General features: G+C 42.5%; 1 protein-coding gene across 1 annotated transcript in view; it reads left to right on the top strand.

The window, feature by feature from the left end:
- SLC11A1 (solute carrier family 11 member 1) overlaps window positions 1-23509 on the top strand; it is a 191939-nt gene that overhangs the window by 125812 nt on the left and 42618 nt on the right. The window contains exons 6-9 of the mRNA XM_073647412.1: window positions 13021-13091; window positions 13172-13239; window positions 13416-13571; window positions 23182-23340. Coding sequence (XP_073503513.1) covers window positions 13021-13091; window positions 13172-13239; window positions 13416-13571; window positions 23182-23340 — 454 coding nt within the window. The remainder of the gene's footprint in view (window positions 1-13020; window positions 13092-13171; window positions 13240-13415; window positions 13572-23181; window positions 23341-23509) is intronic.

Below are 23509 nucleotides of genomic sequence, written 5' to 3'. Positions count from 1 at the left end.
AGACTGTACTTATATACTGCATTACTGCCATATAGACTGTACTTATATACTGCATTACTGCCATATAGACTGTACTTATATACCGCATTACTGCCATATAGACTATACTTATATACCACATTACTGCCATATAGACTGTACTTATATACTGCATTACTGCCATATAGACTGTACTTATATACTGCATTACTGCCATATAGACTGTACTTATATACCACATTACTGCCATATAGACTATACTTATATACCACATTACTGCCATATAGACTGTACTTATATACTACATTACTGCCATATAGACTATACTTATATACCACATTACTGCCATATAGACTATACTTATATACTGCATTACTGCCATATAGACTGTACTTATATACTGCATTACTGCCATATAGACTATACTTATATACTGCATTACTACCATATAGACTGTACTTATATACTGCATTACTGCCATATAGACTGTACTTATATACTGCATTACTGCCATATAGACTGTACTTATATACCACATTACTGCCATATAGACTATACTTATATACCACATTACTGCCATATAGACTGTACTTATATACTGCATTACTGCCATATAGACTGTACTTATATACTGCATTACTGCCATATAGACTATACTTATATACTGCATTACTACCATATAGACTGTACTTATATACTGCATTACTGCCATATAGACTGTACTTATATACTGCATTACTGCCATATAGACTGTACTTATATACCACATTACTGCCATATAGACTATACTTATATACCACATTACTGCCATATAGACTGTACTTATATACTACATTACTGCCATATAGACTATACTTATATACCACATTACTGCCATATAGACTATACTTATATACTGCATTACTGCCATATAGACTGTACTTATATACTGCATTACTGCCATATAGACTATACTTATATACCGCATTACTGCCATATAGACTATACTTATATAACGCATTACTACCATATAGACTGTACTTATATACTGCATTACTGCCATATAGACTATACTTATATACTGCATTACTGCCATATAGACTATACTTATATACCACATTACTGCCATATAGACTATACTTATATACTGCATTACTGCCATATAGACTATACTTATATACCGCATTACTGCCATATAGACTATACTTATATACCACATTACTGCCATATAGACTATACTTATATACTGCATTACTGCCATATAGACTATACTTATATACCGCATTACTGCCATATAGACTATACTTATATAACGCATTACTACCATATAGACTGTACTTATATACTGCATTACTGCCATATAGACTATACTTATATACCGCATTACTGTCATATAGACTGTGCTTATATACCGCATTACTGCCATATAGACTATACTTATATACCGCATTATTGCCATATAGACTGTACTTATATACCGCATTACTGCCATATAGACTATACTTATATACCACATTACTGCCATATTGACTGTACTTATATACTGCATTACTGCCATATAGACTATACTTATATACCACATTACTGCCATATAGACTATACTTATATACTGCATTACTGCCATATAGACTGTACTTATATACTGCATTACTGCCATATAGACTGTACTTATATACCACATTACTGCCATATAGACTATACTTATATACTACATTACTGCCATATAGACTGTACTTATATACCGCATTACTGCCATATAGACTGTACTTATATACTACATTACTGCCATATAGACTGTACTTATATACTGCATTACTGCCATATAGACTGTACTTATATACCACATTACTGCCATATAGACTATACTTATATACCGCATTACTGCCATATTGACTGTACTTATATACCGCATTACTGCCATATTGACTGTACTTATATACCACATTACTGCAATATAGACTATACTTATATACCGCATTACTGCCATATAGACTATACTTATATAACGCATTACTACCATATAGACTGTACTTATATACTGCATTACTGCCATATAGACTGTTCTTATATACTGCATTACTGCCATATAGACTGTACTTATATACTGCATTACTGCCATATAGACTATACTTATATACTGCATTACTACCATATAGACTGTACTTATATACTGCATTACTGCCATATAGACTGTACTTATATACTGCATTACTGCCATATAGACTATACTTATATACTGCATTACTACCATATAGACTGTACTTATATACTGCATTACTGCCATATAGACTGTACTTATATACTGCATTACTGCCATATAGACTGTACTTATATACCGCATTACTGCCATATAGACTATACTTATATACCACATTACTGCCATATAGACTGTACTTATATACTACATTACTGCCATATAGACTATACTTATATACCACATTACTGCCATATAGACTGTACTTATATACTACATTACTGCCATATAGACTATACTTATATACTGCATTACTGCCATATAGACTGTACTTATATACTGCATTACTGCCATATAGACTGTACTTATATACCACATTACTGCCATATAGACTATACTTATATACTACATTACTGCCATATAGACTGTACTTATATACCGCATTACTGCCATATAGACTGTACTTATATACTACATTACTGCCATATAGACTGTACTTATATACTGCATTACTGCCATATAGACTGTACTTATATACCACATTACTGCCATATAGACTATACTTATATACCGCATTACTGCCATATAGACTATACTTATATACCGCATTACTGCCATATTGACTGTACTTATATACCACATTACTGCAATATAGACTATACTTATATACCGCATTACTGCCATATAGACTATACTTATATAACGCATTACTACCATATAGACTGTACTTATATACTGCATTACTGCCATATAGACTGTACTTATATACTGCATTACTGCCATATAGACTGTACTTATATACTGCATTACTGCCATATAGACTATACTTATATACTGCATTACTACCATATAGACTGTACTTATATACTGCATTACTGCCATATAGACTGTACTTATATACTGCATTACTGCCATATAGACTATACTTATATACCGCATTACTGCCATATAGACTGTACTTATATACCGCATTACTGCCATATAGACTGTACTTATATACTGCATTACTGCCATATAGACTATACTTATATACCGCATTACTGCCATATAGACTGTACTTATATACTGCATTACTGCCATATAGACTGTGCTTATATACTGCATTACTACCATATAGACTGTGCTTATATACTGCATTACTGCCATATAGACTATACTTATATACCACATTACTACCATATAGACTGTGCTTATATACTGCATTACTGCCATATAGACTGTGCTTATATACTGCATTACTGCCATATAGACTATACTTATATACCACATTACTACCATATAGACTGTACTTATATACCACATTACTGCCATATAGACTGTACTTATATACCGCATTACTGCCATATAGACTATACTTATATACCGCATTACTGCCATATAGATTGTACTTATATACCACATTACTACCATATAGACTGTACTTATATACTGCATTACTGCCATATAGACTGTGCTTATATACTGCATTACTGCCATATAGACTGTACTTATATACCGCATTACTGCCATATAGACTGTACTTATATACTGCATTACTGCCATATAGACTGTACTTATATACTGCATTACTACAATATAGACTGTACTTATATACCGCATTACTGCCATATAGACTGTACTTATATACTGCATTACTGCCATATAGACTGTACTTATATACCGCATTACTGCAATATAGACTGTACTTATATACTGCATTACTGCCATATAGACTATATTTATATACTGCATTACTGCCATATAGACTATATTTATATACTGCATTACTGCCATATAGACTATACTTATATACTGCATTACTACAATATAGACTGTACTTATATACTGCATTACTGCCATATAGACTATACTTATATACCGCATTACTGCAATATAGACTGTACTTATATACTGCATTACTGCCATATAGACTATATTTATATACTGCATTACTGCCATATAGACTATATTTATATACTGCATTACTGCCATATAGACTGTACTTATATACCGCATTACTGCAATATAGACTGTACTTATATACCGCATTACTGTCATATAGACTATACTTATATACCGCATTACTGCCATATAGAATATACTTTTATACTGCATTACTGCCATATAGACTGTACTTATATACCGCATTACTACAATATAGACTGTACTTATATACTGCATTACTGCCATATAGAATATACTTATATACCGCATTACTGCCATATAGACTATACTTATATACCGCATTACTGCCTTATAGACTATACTTATATACTGCATTACTGCCATATAGACTGTACTTATATACCACATTACTGCCATATAGACTGTACTTATATACCGCATTACTGCCATATAGACTGTACTTATATACCACATTACTGCCATATAGACTATACTTATATACCGCATTACTGCCATATCGACTGTACTTATATACCGCATTACTGCCATATAGACTGTACTTATATACCGCATTACTGCCATATAGACTGTACTTATATACCACATTACTGCCATATAGACTATACTCATATACCGCATTACTACCATATAGACTGTACTTATATACCACATTACTGCCATATAGACTGTACTTATATACCGCATTACTGCCATATAGACTGTACTTATATACCGCATTACTGCCATATAGACTGTACTTATATACCGCATTACTGCCATATAGACTGTACTTATATACCACATTACTGCCATATAGACTATACTTATATACCGCATTACTGCCATATCGAGTGTACTTATATACCGCATTACTGCCATATAGACTGTACTTATATACTACATTACTGCCATATAGACTGTACTTATATACCGCATTACTACCATATAGACTGTACTTATATACCACATTACTGCCATATAGACTGTACTTATATACCACATTACTGCCATATAGACTATACTTATATACTGCATTACTGCCATATAGACTGTACTTATATACCACATTACTGCCATATAGACTATACTTATATACCGCATTACTGCCATATCGAGTGTACTTATATACCGCATTACTGCCATATAGACTGTACTTATATACTACATTACTGCCATATAGACTGTACTTATATACCGCATTACTACCATATAGACTGTACTTATATACCGCATTACTACCATATAGACTGTACTTATATACCACATTACTGCCGTACAGACTATACTTATATACCGCATTACTGCCATATCGACTGTACTTATATACCGCATTGCTGCCATATCGACTGTACTTATATACCGCATTACTGCCATATAGACTGTACTTATATACCGCATTACTGCCATATAGACTGTACTTATATACCACATTACTGCCATACAGACTATACTTATATACCGCATTACTACCATATAGACTGTACTTATATACTGCATTACTGCCATATAGACTGTACTTATAAACCGCATTACTGCCATATAGACTATACTTATATACTGCATTACTGCCATATAGACTGTACTTATAAACCGCATTACTGCCATATAGACTATACTTATATACCACATTACTGCCATATAGACTGTACTTATATACTGCATTACTACCATATAGACTGTACTTATATACCACATTACTGCCATACAGACTATACTTATATACCGCATTACTACCATATAGACTGTACTTATATACTGCATTACTGCCATATAGACTGTACTTATAAACCGCATTACTGCCATATAGACTGTACTTATATACCGCATTACTACCATATAGACTGTACTTATATACCGCATTACTGCCATATCGACTGTACTTATATACCGCATTACTACCATATAGACTGTACTTATATACCGCATTACTGCCATATAGACTGTACTTATATACCACATTACTGCCATACAGACTATACTTATATACCGCATTACTACCATATAGACTGTACTTATATACCGCATTACTACCATATAGACTGTACTTATATACTGCATTACTGCCATATAGACTGTACTTATATACCGCATTACTGCCATATAGACTGTACTTATATACCGCATTACTGCCATATAGACTGTACTTATATACCGCATTACTGCCATATAGACTATACTTATATACCGCATTACTGCCATACAGACTATACTTATATACCGCATTACTACCATATAGACTGTACTTATATACCACATTACTGCCATATCGACTGTACTTATATACCGCATTACTACCATATAGACTGTACTTATATACTGCATTACTGCCATATAGACTGTACTTATATACCGCATTACTGCCATATAGACTGTACTTATATACCGCATTACTGCCATATAGACTATACTTATATACCGCATTACTGCCATACAGACTATACTTATATACCGCATTACTACCATATAGACTGTACTTATATACCACATTACTGCCATACAGACTATACTTATATACCACATTACTGCCATATCGACTGTACTTATATACCGCATTACTACCATATAGACTGTACTTATATACTGCATTACTGCCATATAGACTGTACTTATATACCGCATTACTGCCATATAGACTGTACTTATATACCGCATTACTGCCATATAGACTATACTTATATACCGCATTACTGCCATACAGACTATACTTATATACCGCATTACTGCCATATAGACTGTACTTATATACCACATTACTACCATATAGACTGTACTTATATACCACATTACTGCCATACAGACTATACTTATATACCGCATTACTACCATATAGACTGTACTTATATACTACATTACTGCCATATCGACTGTACTTATATACCACATTACTACCATATAGACTGTACTTATATACCACATTACTGCCATACAGACTATACTTATATACCGCATTACTACCATATAGACTGTACTTATATACCACATTACTGCCATACAGACTATACTTATATACCGCATTACTACCATATAGACTGTACTTATATACTGCATTACTGCCATATAGACTGTACTTATAAACCGCATTACTGCCATATAGACTGTACTTATATACCGCATTACTACCATATAGACTGTACTTATATACCGCATTACTGCCATATCGACTGTACTTATATACCGCATTACTACCATATAGACTGTACTTATATACCACATTACTACCATATAGACTGTACTTATATACCACATTACTGCCATACAGACTATACTTATATACCGCATTACTACCATATAGACTGTACTTATATACCACATTACTGCCATATCGACTGTACTTATATACTGCATTACTACCATATAGACTGTACTTATATACTGCATTACTGCCATATAGACTGTACTTATATACCGCATTACTGCCATATAGACTGTACTTATATACCGCATTACTGCCATATAGACTATACTTATATACCGCATTACTGCCATACAGACTATATTTATATACTGCATTACTGCCATATAGACTGTACTTATATACCACATTACTGCCATATCGACTGTACTTATATACCGCATTACTACCATATAGACTATACTTATATACCGCATTACTGCCATATCGACTGTACTTATATACCGCATTACTGCCATATAGACTGTACTTATATACCACATTACTACCATATAGACTGTACTTATATACCACATTACTGCCATACAGACTATACTTATATACCGCATTACTACCATATAGACTGTACTTATATACCACATTACTGCCATATCGACTGTACTTATATACCGCATTACTACCATATAGACTGTACTTATATACTGCATTACTGCCATATAGACTGTACTTATAAACCGCATTACTGCCATATAGACTGTACTTATATACCGCATTACTACCATATAGACTATACTTATATACCGCATTACTGCCATATCGACTGTAATTATATACTGCATTACTGCCATATAGACTATACTTATATACTGCATTACTGCCATATAGACTATACTTATATACTGCACTACTGCCATATAGACTGTACTTATATACCGCATTACTGCCATATAGACTGTACTTATATACCACATTACTGCCATACAGACTATACTTATATACCGCATTACTGCCATATAGACTGTACTTATATACCACATTACTGCCATATAGACTTTACTTATATACCACATTACTGCCATATAGACTGTACTTATATACCGCATTACTGCCATATCGACTGTACTTATATACCGCATTACTACCATATAGACTGTACTTATATACTGCATTACTGCCATATAGACTATACTTATATACTGCATTACTGCCATATAGACTATACTTATATACTGCATTACTGCCATATTGACTGTACTTATATACCGCATTACTGCCATATAGACTATACTTATATACTGCATTACTGCCATATAGACTGTACTTATATACCGCATTACTGCCATATAGACTATACTTATATACCGCATTACTGCCATATAGACTGTACTTATATACTGCATTACTGCCATATAGACTGTACTTAGATACCACATTACTGCCATACAGACTATACTTATATACCGCATTACTGCCATATAGACTGTACTTATATACCGCATTACTGCCATATAGACTGTACTTATATACTACATTACTGCCATATAGACTGTACTTATATACCGCATTACTACCATATAGACTGTACTTATATACCGCATTACTGCCATATAGACTGTACTTATATACCGCATTACTGCCATATCGACTGTACTTATATACCGCATTACTGCCATATAGACTGTACTTATATACTGCATTACTGCCATATAGACTGTACTTATATACCGCATTACTGCCATATAGACTATACTTATATACCGCATTACTGCCATATAGACTGTACTTATATACTGCATTACTGCCATATAGACTGTACTTATATACCGCATTACTGCCATATAGACTGTACTTATATACTGCATTACTGCCATATAGACTGTACTTATATACTGCATTACTGCCATATAGACTATACTTATATACCGCATTACTGCCATATAGACTGTACTTTTATACTGCATTACTGCCATATAGACTGTACTTATATACCGCATTACTGCCATATAGACTGTACTTATATACTGCATTACTGCCATATAGACTGTACTTATATTCTGCATTACTGCCATATAGACTATACTTATATACTGCATTACTGCCATATAGACTGTACTTATATACTGCATTACTGCCATATAGACTGTACTTATATACCACATTACTGCCATATAGACTGTACTTATATACCACATTACTGCCATATAGACTGTACTTATATACTGCATTACTGCCATATAGACTGTACTTATATACTGCATTACTGCCATATAGACTATACTTATATACCGCATTACTGCCATATAGACTGTACTTATATACTGCATTACTGCCATATAGACTGTACTTATATACCGCATTACTGCCATATAGACTGTACTTATATACTGCATTACTGCCATATAGACTGTACTTATATACTGCATTACTGCCATATAGACTATACTTATATACTGCATTACTGCCATATAGACTGTACTTATATACCGCATTACTGCCATATAGACTGTACTTATATACCACATTACTGCCATATAGACTATACTTATATACTGCATTACTGCCATATAGACTATACTTATATACTGCATTACTGCCATATAGACTGTACTTTTATACCGCATTACTGCCATATAGACTGTACTTATATACTGCATTACTGCCATATAGACTGTACTTATATACTGCATTACTGCCATATAGACTGTAATTATATACCGCATTACTGCCATATAGACTGTAATTATATACCGCATTACTGCCATATAGACTGTACTTATATACCGCATTATTGCCATATAGACTGTACTTATATACCGCATTACTGCCATATAGACTGTACGTATATACCGCATTACTGCCATATAGACTGTACTTATATACCGCATTATTGCCATATAGACTATACTTATATACCGCATTACTGCCATATAGACTATACTTATATACTGCATTACTGCCATATAGACCGTACTTATATACTACATTACTGCCATATAGACTATACTTATATACCGCATTACTGCCATATAGACTATACTTATATACTGCATTACTGCCATATAGACTGTACTTATATACCGCATTACTGCCATATAGACTATACTTATATACCGTATTACTGCCATATAGACTGTACTTATATACTACATTACTGCCATATAGACTATACTTATATACTGCATTACTGCCATATAGACTGTACTTATATACCGCATTACTGCCATATAGACTGTACTTATATACTGCATTACTGCCATATAGACTGTACTTATATACTACATTACTGCCATATAGACTGTACTTATATACTACATTACTGCCATATAGACTATACTTATATACCACATTACTGCCATATAGACTGTACTTATATACCACATTACTGCCATATAGACTGTACTTATATACCGCATTACTGCCATATAGACTATACTTATATACCGCATTACAGCCATATAGACTGTACTTATATACCGCATTACTGCCATATAGACTGTACTTATATACTGCATTACTGCCATATAGACTGTACTTATATACTGCATTACTCCCATATAGACTATACTTATATACCGCATTACTGCCATATAGACTATACTTATATACCGCATTACAGCCATATAGACTGTACTTATATACCGCATTACTGCCATATAGACTATACTTATATACCGCATTACTGCCATATAGACTATACTTATATACTGCATTACTGCCATATAGACTGTACTTATATACTGCATTACTGCTATATAGACTATACTTATATACCGCATTACTGCCATATAGCCTATACTTATATACTGCATTACTGCCATATAGACTATACTTATATACCGCATTACTGCCATATAGACTGTACTTATATACCGCATTACTGCCATATAGACTGTACTTATATACCACATTACTGCCATATAGACTGTACTTATATACCGCATTACTGCCATATAGACTATACTTATATACCGCATTACTGCCATATAGACTGTACTTATATACCGCATTACTGCCATATAGACTGTACTTATATACCGCATTACTGCCATATAGACTGTACTTATATACCACATTACTGCCATATAGACTGTACTTATATACCGCATTACTGCCATATAGACTATACTTATATACCGCATTACTGCCATATAGACTGTACTTATATACCACATTACTGCCATATAGACTATACTTATATACCACATTACTGCCATATAGACTGTACTTATATACCACATTACTGCCATATAGCCTATACTTATATACTGCATTACTGCCATATAGACTATACTTATATACCGCATTACTGCCATATAGACTGTACTTATATACCGCATTACTGCCATATAGACTGTACTTATATACCACATTACTGCCATATAGACTGTACTTATATACCGCATTACTGCCATATAGACTGTACTTATATACCACATTACTGCCATATACACTATACTTATATACCGCATTACTGCCATATAGACTATACTTATATACTGCATTACTGCCATATAGACTATACTTATATACTACTTTACTGCCATATACACTATACTTATATACCGCATTACTGCCATATAGACTGTACTTATATACTGCATTACTGCCATATAGACTATACTTATATACTGCATTACTGCCATATAGACTGTACTTATATACTGCATTACTGCCATATAGACTATACTTATATACCGCATTACTGCCATATAGACTGTACTTATATACCGCATTACTGCCATATAGACTATACTTATATACCGCATTACTGCCATATAGACTGTACTTATATACCGCATTACTTCCATATAGACTATACTTATATACCGCATTACTGCCATATAGACTGTACTCATATACTGCATTACTGCCATATAGACTGTACTTATATACCGCATTACTGCCATATAGACTGTACTTATATACCACATTACTTCCATATAGACTATACTTATATACCGCATTACTTCCATATAGACTATACTTATATACCGCATTACTGCCATATAGACTATACTTATATACCACATTACTGCCATATAGACTATACTTATATACCGCATTACTGCCATATAGACTGTACTTATATACTGCATTACTGCCATATAGACTATACTTATATACCGCATTACTGCCATATAGATTATACTTATATACCGCATTACTGCCATATAGACTGTACTTATATACTGCATTACTGCCATATAGACTATACTTATATACCGCATTACTGCCATATAGACTATACTTATATACTGCATTACTGCCATATAGACTATACTTATATACTGCATTACTGCCATATAGACTGTACTTATATACTGCATTACTGCCATATAGACTATACTTATATACTGCATTACTGCCATATAGACTATACTTATATACCGCATTACTGCCATATAGACTATACTTATATACTGCATTACTGCCATATAGACTATACTTATATACTGCATTACTGCCATATAGACTGTACTTATATACTGCATTACTGCCATATAGACTATACTTATATACCACATTACTGCCATATAGACTATACTTATATACCACATTACTGCCATATAGACTGTACTTATATACTGCATTACTGCCATATAGACTATACTTATATACCGCATTACTGCCATATAGACTATACTTATATACCGCATTACTGCCATATAGACTATACTTATATACTGCATCACTGCCACATAGATGGATTGGTTCAGTTGGGGGCTGGAGCCGTTTAATGTTAGGGGGGATCTTATGGCCGGTACTATTATGGGGGCACTGTGACTGGTAATGTTATGGGGGGGTCTGTGATATTTGAAGGCCCAGCTCAGTATCTCTTGCTGTTTTGCAGGATTCCCCTCTGGGGCGGTGTTCTTATCACCATCATTGACACGCTCTTCTTCCTCTTCCTGGATAAATACGGTGAGATGACGGGAATATAATCCGGATTATGTGACCGCCCGTATAATTTCCGTCCTATCATTGTCCTGTGTTTCCTCCAGGTCTCAGGAAGCTGGAAGCTTTCTTCGCCTTACTCATTACTATAATGGCGGTGACGTTCGGCTATGAGGTGAGGACGGGGATCACAGGGACTGACGCGCGTCGCCCCCTTTTGTTCTGTGTCAGCCTAGGATGTTGCAGCCACAGTTTGCAGCTGTCACCTTGTCACGCAGTCACCAGGCTCCATAGATCTGCACGGTCCCTGCTCTCCTACATGCACAGTGACTTTTCCCCCTTGTGCTGCAGTACGTGGTGGTGCGTCCGGACCAGAGAGAGGTGATAAAGGGCATGTTCTACCCCTACTGTTCTGGCTGTGGATCTGACGAGTTACTCCAAGCTGTTGGCATCATTGGCGCCATCATCATGCCACACAACATCTTCCTGCACTCCTCACTTGTCAAGGTAATGCCATGTCATGCTGGGTGGCAGGGTGGATGGCACTGCTGTCTGCGGCACTGGGGTCCTGAGTTGGCACCTTACGTTTGGGGGGCTTCATATTCTATAAATAGGGGGCACAATTACATGACATTACAGGTTCATGACTCTTTTCAAAAAACAGAAGTTATGTATCGCAAATAAAATGTGCACATTAAAAGTCCTTTAATCCGGCTTCACCGAGGTTTGATAAAATCCAGATTATCAAATGTTCTGCATTATCAGACAGTCACAGGCGACTCTATGTGTGATAATCCTGATTATAGCACAGTTCTGTACATCGTCTGCAGGACAATCAGAATTATTGGGCTATTAAATGACGGATTATAGGAATTATTATCTAGACCATGTGTGATACTGTCTTCTCAGCAGTGTATCTAATCCTATCCTATGTCATACTGTCTGAGTTGTGTATCTAATCCTACCATGTGTGATACTGTCTGCTGAGCTGTGTATCTAATCCTACAATGTGTGGTTCCATCTGCTGAGCCGTGTATCTAATCCTATCCTGTGTGATACTGTCTGCTGAGCCGTGTATCTAATCCTCTCCTATGTGATACTGTCTGCTCAGCTGTGTATCTAATCCTCTCCTATGTGATACTGTCTGCTGAGCTATGTATCTAATCCTATCCTGTGTGATACTGTCTGCTGAGCCGTGTATCTAATCCTATCATGTGCGATACTGTCTGCTGAGCAGTGTATCTAAATCCTATCCTATGTGATACTATCTGAGCCGTATATCTAATCCTATCATGTGTGATACTCTGCTCAGCTGTGTATCTAATCCTATCATGTGTGATATTGTCTGCTGAGCTGTGTATCTAATCCTACAATGTGTGGTACCATCTGCTGAGCCGTGTGTGATGAAAGCCGGCCGGTGGGTGCAGCTCTCTGGCGCCCCCTTACCTCTCAGGTCAGTCAAGGTACTGCACCTAGAGAAAGTAGTGCCAGGTAGCTGCAACCAGCGCAGGGAACACGGTAGTGGGTTATCCCTTCAACGTCACTAAACCGTAACGTCACTACACAGCACAACTCGCTAGCGCCCTCTTAGCCTCAGGTCAGTCAAGGAACTGCACCTAGGATAAGCGGTCGCCAGGGAGACTGTCCTGTAACCTACTGGGTATCGGGGCCCTCTGTAGTGAGGGCGGTATATATATCTTCCTTGGCCGCGCCAGGAATATATATATCTGAACCTCCGACTGTCACTACCAGCCTTCCCCAATCCCCAGTTGGTATGCTGCCACCAGTCCCTATTTTAGATATACGCCCAGTCCGTGAATGGGCCTATATCGGGTCAGGAACCAACCCTGGGTAGCGTTTTGGCTTGAGCCGAGCTCACACGGACGTGCGTTCGTTATGCAGAATAAAAGGCAGGCCCACAATTACTTGAGGTAATTGATTATAATAATACACTAGATACACGATATACAACTAAATATACACAGGTATAAGGTCAGGCTAAACTATACAACAATGGAATACAACACACAGAATCACCACAGCATATCAGTTACCGGTTTCTTGATTTTCTTGTGACGCAGGGAGAGGATTCTGCGGTCGCAGGCACGGTTCTTTGTTACAGGCTGAGGCCTACCACCGCATGGTCAAACTGCTCCTCCCCTTGGTGGCCTCAGCTGGTGCTCAGATGTTCAGCACACCACTCTTGGGTCAAGACTGACTTGTCTCTTGTCTGTCCTGCTATCTTACCTGCCCCGTCCCGCCCACTGCTGGTGAGGTCAGCTGGCTCAGTCTCCACCCTCAGGTCTAACTTCGATCAGAAGCCCAAATTCTATGGAACCCAATAACTTCTTCTGGGATGGTCTCATGATACCCCCAGGGGTTCCCATGGATTCGGGCCGCCGTAACCGACCTTTTGATATCAATTATGATACCATACGGTCCTCAGGAATGGCTCCGCGCTATATCTTGGCTTCCAGAGCACGTACAAACGTCTACCGCGGAGGCTTGTGTGCGCAATGGCTCCGGGACGCCGTGATATTTTTTTATTGGCCCATCCCACGCAACATGCGTGTACTATTCATGTTTCTATATCTTATGCCTCCATGCTTGTGACAGACAAAGAAACTAGTCCTATGGGACAAATGGTCAGGTACAGATAGACGAAGCACCCCCCCCTGCTGGCTGTGTTTCCTCTCGAAGTCTTTGAAGCTCCTAGCATTCAAGTGTTAAGTAGGCTTCTTATCTTACAGGAGCCTGGATGGGGGGAAACTATCTAGTTGACGTTTTAACAGAAGGTCCCAAGGGTGGGGGCTGCTGAAGTGTGGCCATCCCTGGATATGATTTATCATTACCAAGATGGCGGCTACAGGTTCATCACACCTCCCCCTATACGAGGGCGCGAGGGGGTAGCACATTCCTGTGTTCCCCCGTGCGTCCTTCTGCACCCTCCCCTTGCCGGGATAACCCGTCAGCGTTACCGTGGTCACGGCCTCTTCTGTGGCGAATGGAGAAGTGGTACTGCTGGAGAGCGAGGCTCCAGCGTAGCAACCTGCCATTCGACCCAGAGACCGTGTGTAACCAGCTGAGGGGGTTTTGGTCCGTCTCCACGGTGAAATGGCTCCCGTACAAGTAGGGCTGCAGACGCTGCAGGGCCCATACAATTGCCAGGCATTCTTTTTCCACCGTGGAGTAAGCCACCTCCCGGGGCAGTAGCTTCCTGCTCAGGTACAAGACAGGATGTTCCTGGCCTGTCGTGTTGACCTGACTTAGCACAGCACCGAGGCCAAAGTCACTGGCGTCGGTCTGTACCACAAACGGCCGGTCGAAGTCGGCAGCTTGCAGTACAGGGGAGCTACTTAGGGCGGCCTTGAGTGCCCCGAAAGCTGTCTCGCAGGCGACTGTCCAGTCGACTGCGACGGGCAGCTTCTTCTTGGTGAGGTCCGTCAGGGGCTTGGCCAGGGTGCTATAGTGTGGGACGAACCTCCTATAGTACCCGGCGGTCCCCAAGAAGGACATCACCTGCTTTTTGGTCCTAGGAGTGGGCCAGGATGCGATGGCATCCACTTTCCCCGGTTCTGGCTTCAGAACCCCCCCGCCTACCCGGTGACCCAGGTAGAGGACCTCACTCATGCCCAGCTGGCACTTTTCCGGTTTGATGGTCAAGCCTGCCCGGTGGATCCGACCGAGCACCTGCCGCAGGTGCTCTAGGTGATCCTCCCAAGTGGGACTGAAGACTGCAATATCGTCCAAGTACGCAGCCGCGTACCCTTCAAGTCCCTCAAGCAGCGTATTGACCATCCGCTGAAAAGTGGCAGGGGCATTCTTCATGCCGAATGGCATCACTGTGGACTCGTACAGTCCAAAAGGGGTGATAAAGGCAGAGCGTTCCCTTGCCGCGGGGGTCAGAGGAATCTGCCAGTACCCCCGGCTCAGATCCATGATGGTCAGGTACTTAGCCCCGGCCATCCGATCGAGCAGGTCATCGATGCGTGGTATGGGGAACGCATCGGTGGCCGTTACAGCGTTGAGCCCCCGGTAGTCCACGCAGAACCGTGTAGTTCGGTCCTTCTTTGGTACGAGGACTACAGGCGAGGCCCACGCGCTGCTGGATGCCTGGATCACCCCCAGCTTCAGCATCTCGTCTATCTCTTGGCGCATGTTTCCCTGCACCTCGAAAGAGACCCGATATGCTGAACGCCGGATCGGCGGGTGATCGCCAGTGTCCACGTCGTGGACAGCCATCTCAGTCCTTCCGGGCAGGCTGCTGAACAGCCCCCGGAAGGGGTGCAGGGTGGTCCCCAGCTGGGACCGTTGGTCCTCCGTGAGCTGGTGGCCAACCCCCACATCCTCGATGGACCCACCCGCCTTGGCTTGGGTGAGCAGATCCAGGAGGGTTTCTACCTCTCCTTCCTCGGGAAGGTTGCACACTGGGTGGGCAGTCGCTTCCCGCTCATGATGAGCCTTCATCATGTTCACGTGGAAGGCCTTCCTCCTTCCACGGGCGTGATCCAGGGTGACCAGATAGGTGACGGCGTTGAGTTTCTGGTGCACGAAGTAGGGACCTTCCCAGGCTGCCTGAAGCTTGTTCTGTGGTACGGGGACCAGTACCCACACCTTTTGACCCACCTGGTAGGTCCTCTCACAAGCATTCTGGTCGTACCACCGCTTCTGGTCGGCCTGGGCCTGGGCCATATTGTCCTGCACCAGCTTTGCCAAGGCCATCATCCTGTCCCGGTGGCGCACGACATACTCGATGACCGACACCTCGGGGGTGGCCAAATCCCCTTCCCATGCTTCCTTCACCAGAGCCAGGGGGCCCCGTACCCGTCGCCCGTACAGGAGCTCAAAGGGGGAGAACCCCGTTGAGGCCTGCGGAACCTCCCGGTAAGCAAATAGGAGGTGTGGGAGGTAACGCTCCCAGTCTCTCCCGTGGGAGTCGACCAACATCTTAAGCATCTGCTTTAAGGTGCCATTGAACCGCTCACACAGGCCATTAGTCTGTGGGTGATACGGGCTGGCCACCAGATGTTGCACCTGCATTTGCTTACAGAGGGACTCCATCAGCCGCGACATGAACTGGGTCCCTCGGTCGGTGAGCATTTCTTGGGGGAAACCCACTCTGGAGAAGATCTCCAGTAAGGCGGTAGCCACCTTGTCGGCCCGAATGGACGACAAAGCTACCGCTTCCGGGTACCGGGTGGCATAGTCCACTACCGTGAGTATGAAGCATTTCCCGGAGTGGCTGGGAGTGGACAGAGGTCCAATAAGATCCACAGCGACCCTCGAGAAAGGCTCTTCGATGATTGGCAGAGTTACCAGTGGGGCTTTGGGGCGCGGCCCCGCCTTCCCCACCCTCTGACAGGTGTCACACGAACGGCAGTAGGCACCCACCGCGGCTCCCATCCCAGGCCAGTAGAAATGCTGAGCTATCCTGGCCTTGGTTTTAGCGATCCCTAGGTGTCCGGCCATCGGAATCTCGTGTGCGATCCGCAACAATTCCGCCCTGAACGGATAGGGTACCACTAACTGTCGGTCCCTGGGCCACGCCTCCGGTGAACCCTGCTGGACCGTTACCCGGTACAGCCGTCCCTGGTCCCAGACCACACGCTCGCAGTCTGACTCCATGGGAGGCTGTGCCGCCTGTTCCTTGAGAGCTTTCAGGCTGTCGTCTGCTTCCAACGCAGCCTGAAATTCCTGACTTGATGTGGCCAGAATCGACGAAACTGCCACATCCTCCGTCAGCCCCTCCGGGCATGTCACCTGGCCGCTGTCTGACCCGGCAGACACTTGGTCAGAAGTGGGGAAGCCGTCGGACCTCTGCAAGGCTCCTTGGGCTCCGGCGCTCCCACTCCTGGTGACAGCGGCTATGACCGCTGTGACCGTGGGTAGTGCCTGCTTCCCCTCTGTTTCTGACCAAGCCGCCCGATCAGGCAGGCTTCCTAGGCCTTTGGACATCTCGGATGTGGGGAACTCCTGCCCTGGGGTCTTACCTGGCGGCTCCTCTCTTGGGACACCCCCACCTCCCATGGCCTGTTCCTCCCCCTGCAGTGGGCCTATACTCAGCAGCCTGGATACCCCTGGGAGCCCTACACTGCCGGTAGCTGCCCCCCTCTCCATCCCTGAGCTTCCCTCTACAGAATCCTGCCCGCCCCCTCCCTCACCGGAGGACAAGAGGTCACGGCACGCCGGCTGAGCACCTCTGCGGGCATCCCCACACTCCCCACCTGCTTTCACTAACCCTGTTTGTGTTGTGTCTGTGCAGGTGTTACCCTCAGGTTTCACTCCCTCCTCCTCAGCAGGACACACACTACATACAACATGGTTGGCATTAGCAGCAGACAAATCAATACACTCTTGGGGGGCCGAACTTGGGGGTTCAGAGGGTACATACTGCGATACTAGACGCCCCAAGTCGGTCCCTAATAAAACATTTGCGGGAATATTTGGCGTTACTCCCACCTCCCGCATCCCCCTTCCGGCACCCCAGTCCAAATACACCATGGCAACGGGAAGTGCCGGCTCCACGCCTCCAACCCCGGAGACGGAAAGAGTCTTTCCTGGTACCAAGTCCTGGGGGGACACCACCTCAGGCCGTACCAGTGTTCGTTCAGCGCCCGTGTCCCGCAGTCCCATGACCGCAGAACGGCCTATGGTGACGGGTTGGATGTTGTCCAGGGACCTACCACCACCCCCTCCCACACACAAAACATTGGGCGCTCTCTGGGAATGGGATGGGGTCTTTTGGCGCTGGGGACACTCAGCCCTAAAGTGTCCTGGTTTGTTGCATAGATGACAACGTCTTACGTCTGGTCCTTGCCTGGAGAGGGCAACAGGGGGATACACCCCTTGTGTTCTAGGGGCCGGGGAAACAGGGGCATGACTGGGCTTACCCCCTCTCCAGGTGCTGCTGGCAGACTTCTTCAGCTCAGGCGCCCTGTTATTGGCATACTCGTCTGCCAGGGCGGCTGTAGCAGAAGCCCCTGTTGGTTTTCGGTCACGGAGGAACTGTCGGAGGTCCTCTGGGCAGTTCCACAAGAACTGCTCCGTGACGAACAGTTCCTGGACCTCCTGGCGGGTAGTAAGCGCTAGACCCGAGGTCCAGTGCTCTGCGGCTCTCAACAGCGCCCGCATATGATCGGTCCAGGTGTCCTTGGGGCCACGCAGCAGGCTCCGGAACTTCTGGCGGTACGACTCGGGAGTGAGGTTGTACTGCCGGATCAGGGCCCGCTTGATGCAGTCGTAGTTCTGTACCTCCCTGGCAGGTAAGTCCCCCAAGGCATCCAGGGACTTACCCCTCAAACGGGGGGTCAGGTATCTGGCCCACTGATCCCGGGCCAGATGGTGCTGAAGACAGGTCCGTTCAAATGCCACCAGAAAGGAGTCCAGGTCCCCATCCTTCTCCAGTAGAGGGAAGTCCTCAGCTCAGACTTTGGACGACTTGGTCTCCTGATGGGTTGGTTGCTCTAGCGGAAGCCCCCGCTGGGCCAGGTCCAGTTGGTGCTGGCGCTCCGCAGCTCGCTCTGCACGCTCCGCAGCCTCCCGGCGCTCTGCAGCTTCACGCTCCGCAGCCTCCCGGCGCTCCGCAGCTTCGCGCTCCTCCTCCGCTGCCTTCTCTGATGCTGCCAGGAGGGTTTTGTAGACGGCATCGCCATGAGACTGGAGACTTGCCATAGCCGCTTGTAAAAGGGCTTGTGATCTGGACAGGCTGGGCTGGGTAGGTGGTGGGCAGCCCACTGCGGGACCGTATACTGGGGACTGGCTCCCTGAGGTGCCCGGGCTGGACTCCTCCTCGCCATGAGTAACAATGTCCTCCCCTCCTGCCACACGGACCGTAGCATTAGCCTCCTGCAGGGTCTTGCTCCTGGTGCCGTCTGCCATCTTGGTAACCGACACCGCTGCAACCCTGAGTTTGCACACACCTTGTTATACTTTTAGCCTGACCGTCTAACGTTGGGCTGACCTTAAGACTCCAGCAGTGGAAGTTACCACTGGCAGTCTTTAGTGCCTGGGAGTAGGGGTCCCACAACACTATTATTCTGCAATCCCACCGCTCTGCCACCAATGTGATGAAAGCCGGCCGGTGGGTGCAGCTCTCTGGCGCCCCCTTACCTCTCAGGTCAGTCAAGGTACTGCACCTAGAGAAAGTAGTGCCAGGTAGCTGCAACCAGCGCAGGGAACACGGTAGTGGGTTATCCCTTCAACGTCACTAAACCGTAACGTCACTACACAGCACAACTCGCTAGCGCCCTCTTAGCCTCAGGTCAGTCAAGGAACTGCACCTAGGATAAGCGGTCGCCAGGGAGACTGTCCTGTAACCTACTGGGTATCGGGGCCCTCTGTAGTGAGGGCGGTATATATATCTTCCTTGGCCGCGCCAGGAATATATATATCTGAACCTCCGACCGTCACTACCAGCCTTCCCCAATCCCCAGTTGGTATGCTGCCACCAGTCCCTATTTTAGATATACGCCCAGTCCGTGAATGGGCCTATATCGGGTCAGGAACCAACCCTGGGTAGCGTTTTGGCTTGAGCCGAGCTCACACGGACGTGCGTTCGTTATGCAGAATAAAAGGCAGGCCCACAATTACTTGAGGTAATTGATTATAATAATACACTAGATACACGATATACAACTAAATATACACAGGTATAAGGTCAGGCTAAACTATACAACAATGGAATACAACACACAGAATCACCACAGCATATCAGTTACCGGTTTCTTGATTTTCTTGTGACGCAGGGAGAGGATTCTGCGGTCGCAGGCACGGTTCTTTGTTACAGGCTGAGGCCTACCACCGCATGGTCAAACTGCTCCTCCCCTTGGTGGCCTCAGCTGGTGCTCAGATGTTCAGCACACCACTCTTGGGTCAAGACTGACTTGTCTCTTGTCTGTCCTGCTATCTTACCTGCCCCGTCCCGCCCACTGCTGGTGAGGTCAGCTGGCTCAGTCTCCACCCTCAGGTCTAACTTCGATCAGAAGCCCAAATTCTATGGAACCCAATAACTTCTTCTGGGATGGTCTCATGATACCCCCAGGGGTTCCCATGGATTCGGGCCGCCGTAACCGACCTTTTGATATCAATTATGATACCATACGGTCCTCAGGAATGGCTCCGCGCTATATCTTGGCTTCCAGAGCACGTACAAACGTCTACCGCGGAGGCTTGTGTGCGCAATGGCTCCGGGACGCCGTGATATTTTTTTATTGGCCCATCCCACGCAACATGCGTGTACTATTCATGTTTCTATATCTTATGCCTCCATGCTTGTGACAGACAAAGAAACTAGTCCTATGGGACAAATGGTCAGGTACAGATAGACGAAGCACCCCCCCCCCTGCTGGCTGTGTTTCCTCTCGAAGTCTTTGAAGCTCCTAGCATTCAAGTGTTAAGTAGGCTTCTTATCTTACAGGAGCCTGGATGGGGGGAAACTATCTAGTTGACGTTTTAACAGAAGGTCCCAAGGGTGGGGGCTGCTGAAGTGTGGCCATCCCTGGATATGATTTATCATTACCAAGATGGCGGCTACAGGTTCATCACACCGTGTATCTAATCCTCTCCTGTGTGATACTATCAGAGCCGTGTATCTAATCCTATCCTGTGTGATACTCTGCTCAGCTGTGTATCTAATCCTATCATGTGTGATATTGTCTGCTGAGCAGTGTATCTAATCCTATCCTATGTGATACTATCTGAGCCATGTATCTAATCCTATCATGTGTGATACTCTGCTGAGCTGTGTATCTAATCCTCTCTTATGGTGTAATAAACCCACTACATTTTCCATCATGGCATGGTAACTGTATATATTTATTCTGTATACAGTGTGTCTGGTCTGTGTAGATATATATGTATCTGTGGCTGCAATGTATCGACGCTTTAAAAAAATAGAAGTGTTAATCGTTTTGATAACTTTATTTTTATCAGCTATGAAAATGTAAAGACTGTTTGTGAAAACTCCTTCCATTGCAGCATTTGTTCCACACCTGCTACATATACATAAAGCATACTGTATATGTGTGTGTGTATACAGTATATATATATATACAGTATATACACACACAGCGCCGTCCTCCATGTCAGGTCTGTTACTGATGCTCTTTCACTTCCTCAGTCGAGGGACATTGACCGCAAGAAAAAGCAGGAGGTGAGAGAGGCCAACATGTACTTCCTGATAGAGTCCACCATCGCGCTGCTCATCTCCTTCATCATCAACCTCTTCGTCATGTCCGTGTTTGCAGAAGCTTTTTATAAGAAAACCAACCATGACGCGGTGAGTCCATTCTGTGATCAGACCGGTCCACAATATAGAGCGGAAATATTAAGGCGTCACAGAAACTTCATGTTTTTGTCAATAAAAGTGTAAAAACGTATGAAATGTTTATAATTGTCCGTCAGTAACCAGAGAAATAGCAACTAAAAGGCCACGGCCCCACTATCAG

Source organism: Phyllobates terribilis, unplaced genomic scaffold (genome assembly GCF_046119375.1).
Source record: "Phyllobates terribilis strain yellow unplaced genomic scaffold, ASM4611937v1 Scaffold_9__5_contigs__length_417890890, whole genome shotgun sequence".
Taxonomy (NCBI): domain Eukaryota; kingdom Metazoa; phylum Chordata; class Amphibia; order Anura; family Dendrobatidae; genus Phyllobates; species Phyllobates terribilis.
The sequence above is the reverse complement of the archived record's forward strand: the minus strand, read 5'-3'. Positions and strand labels throughout refer to the sequence as shown.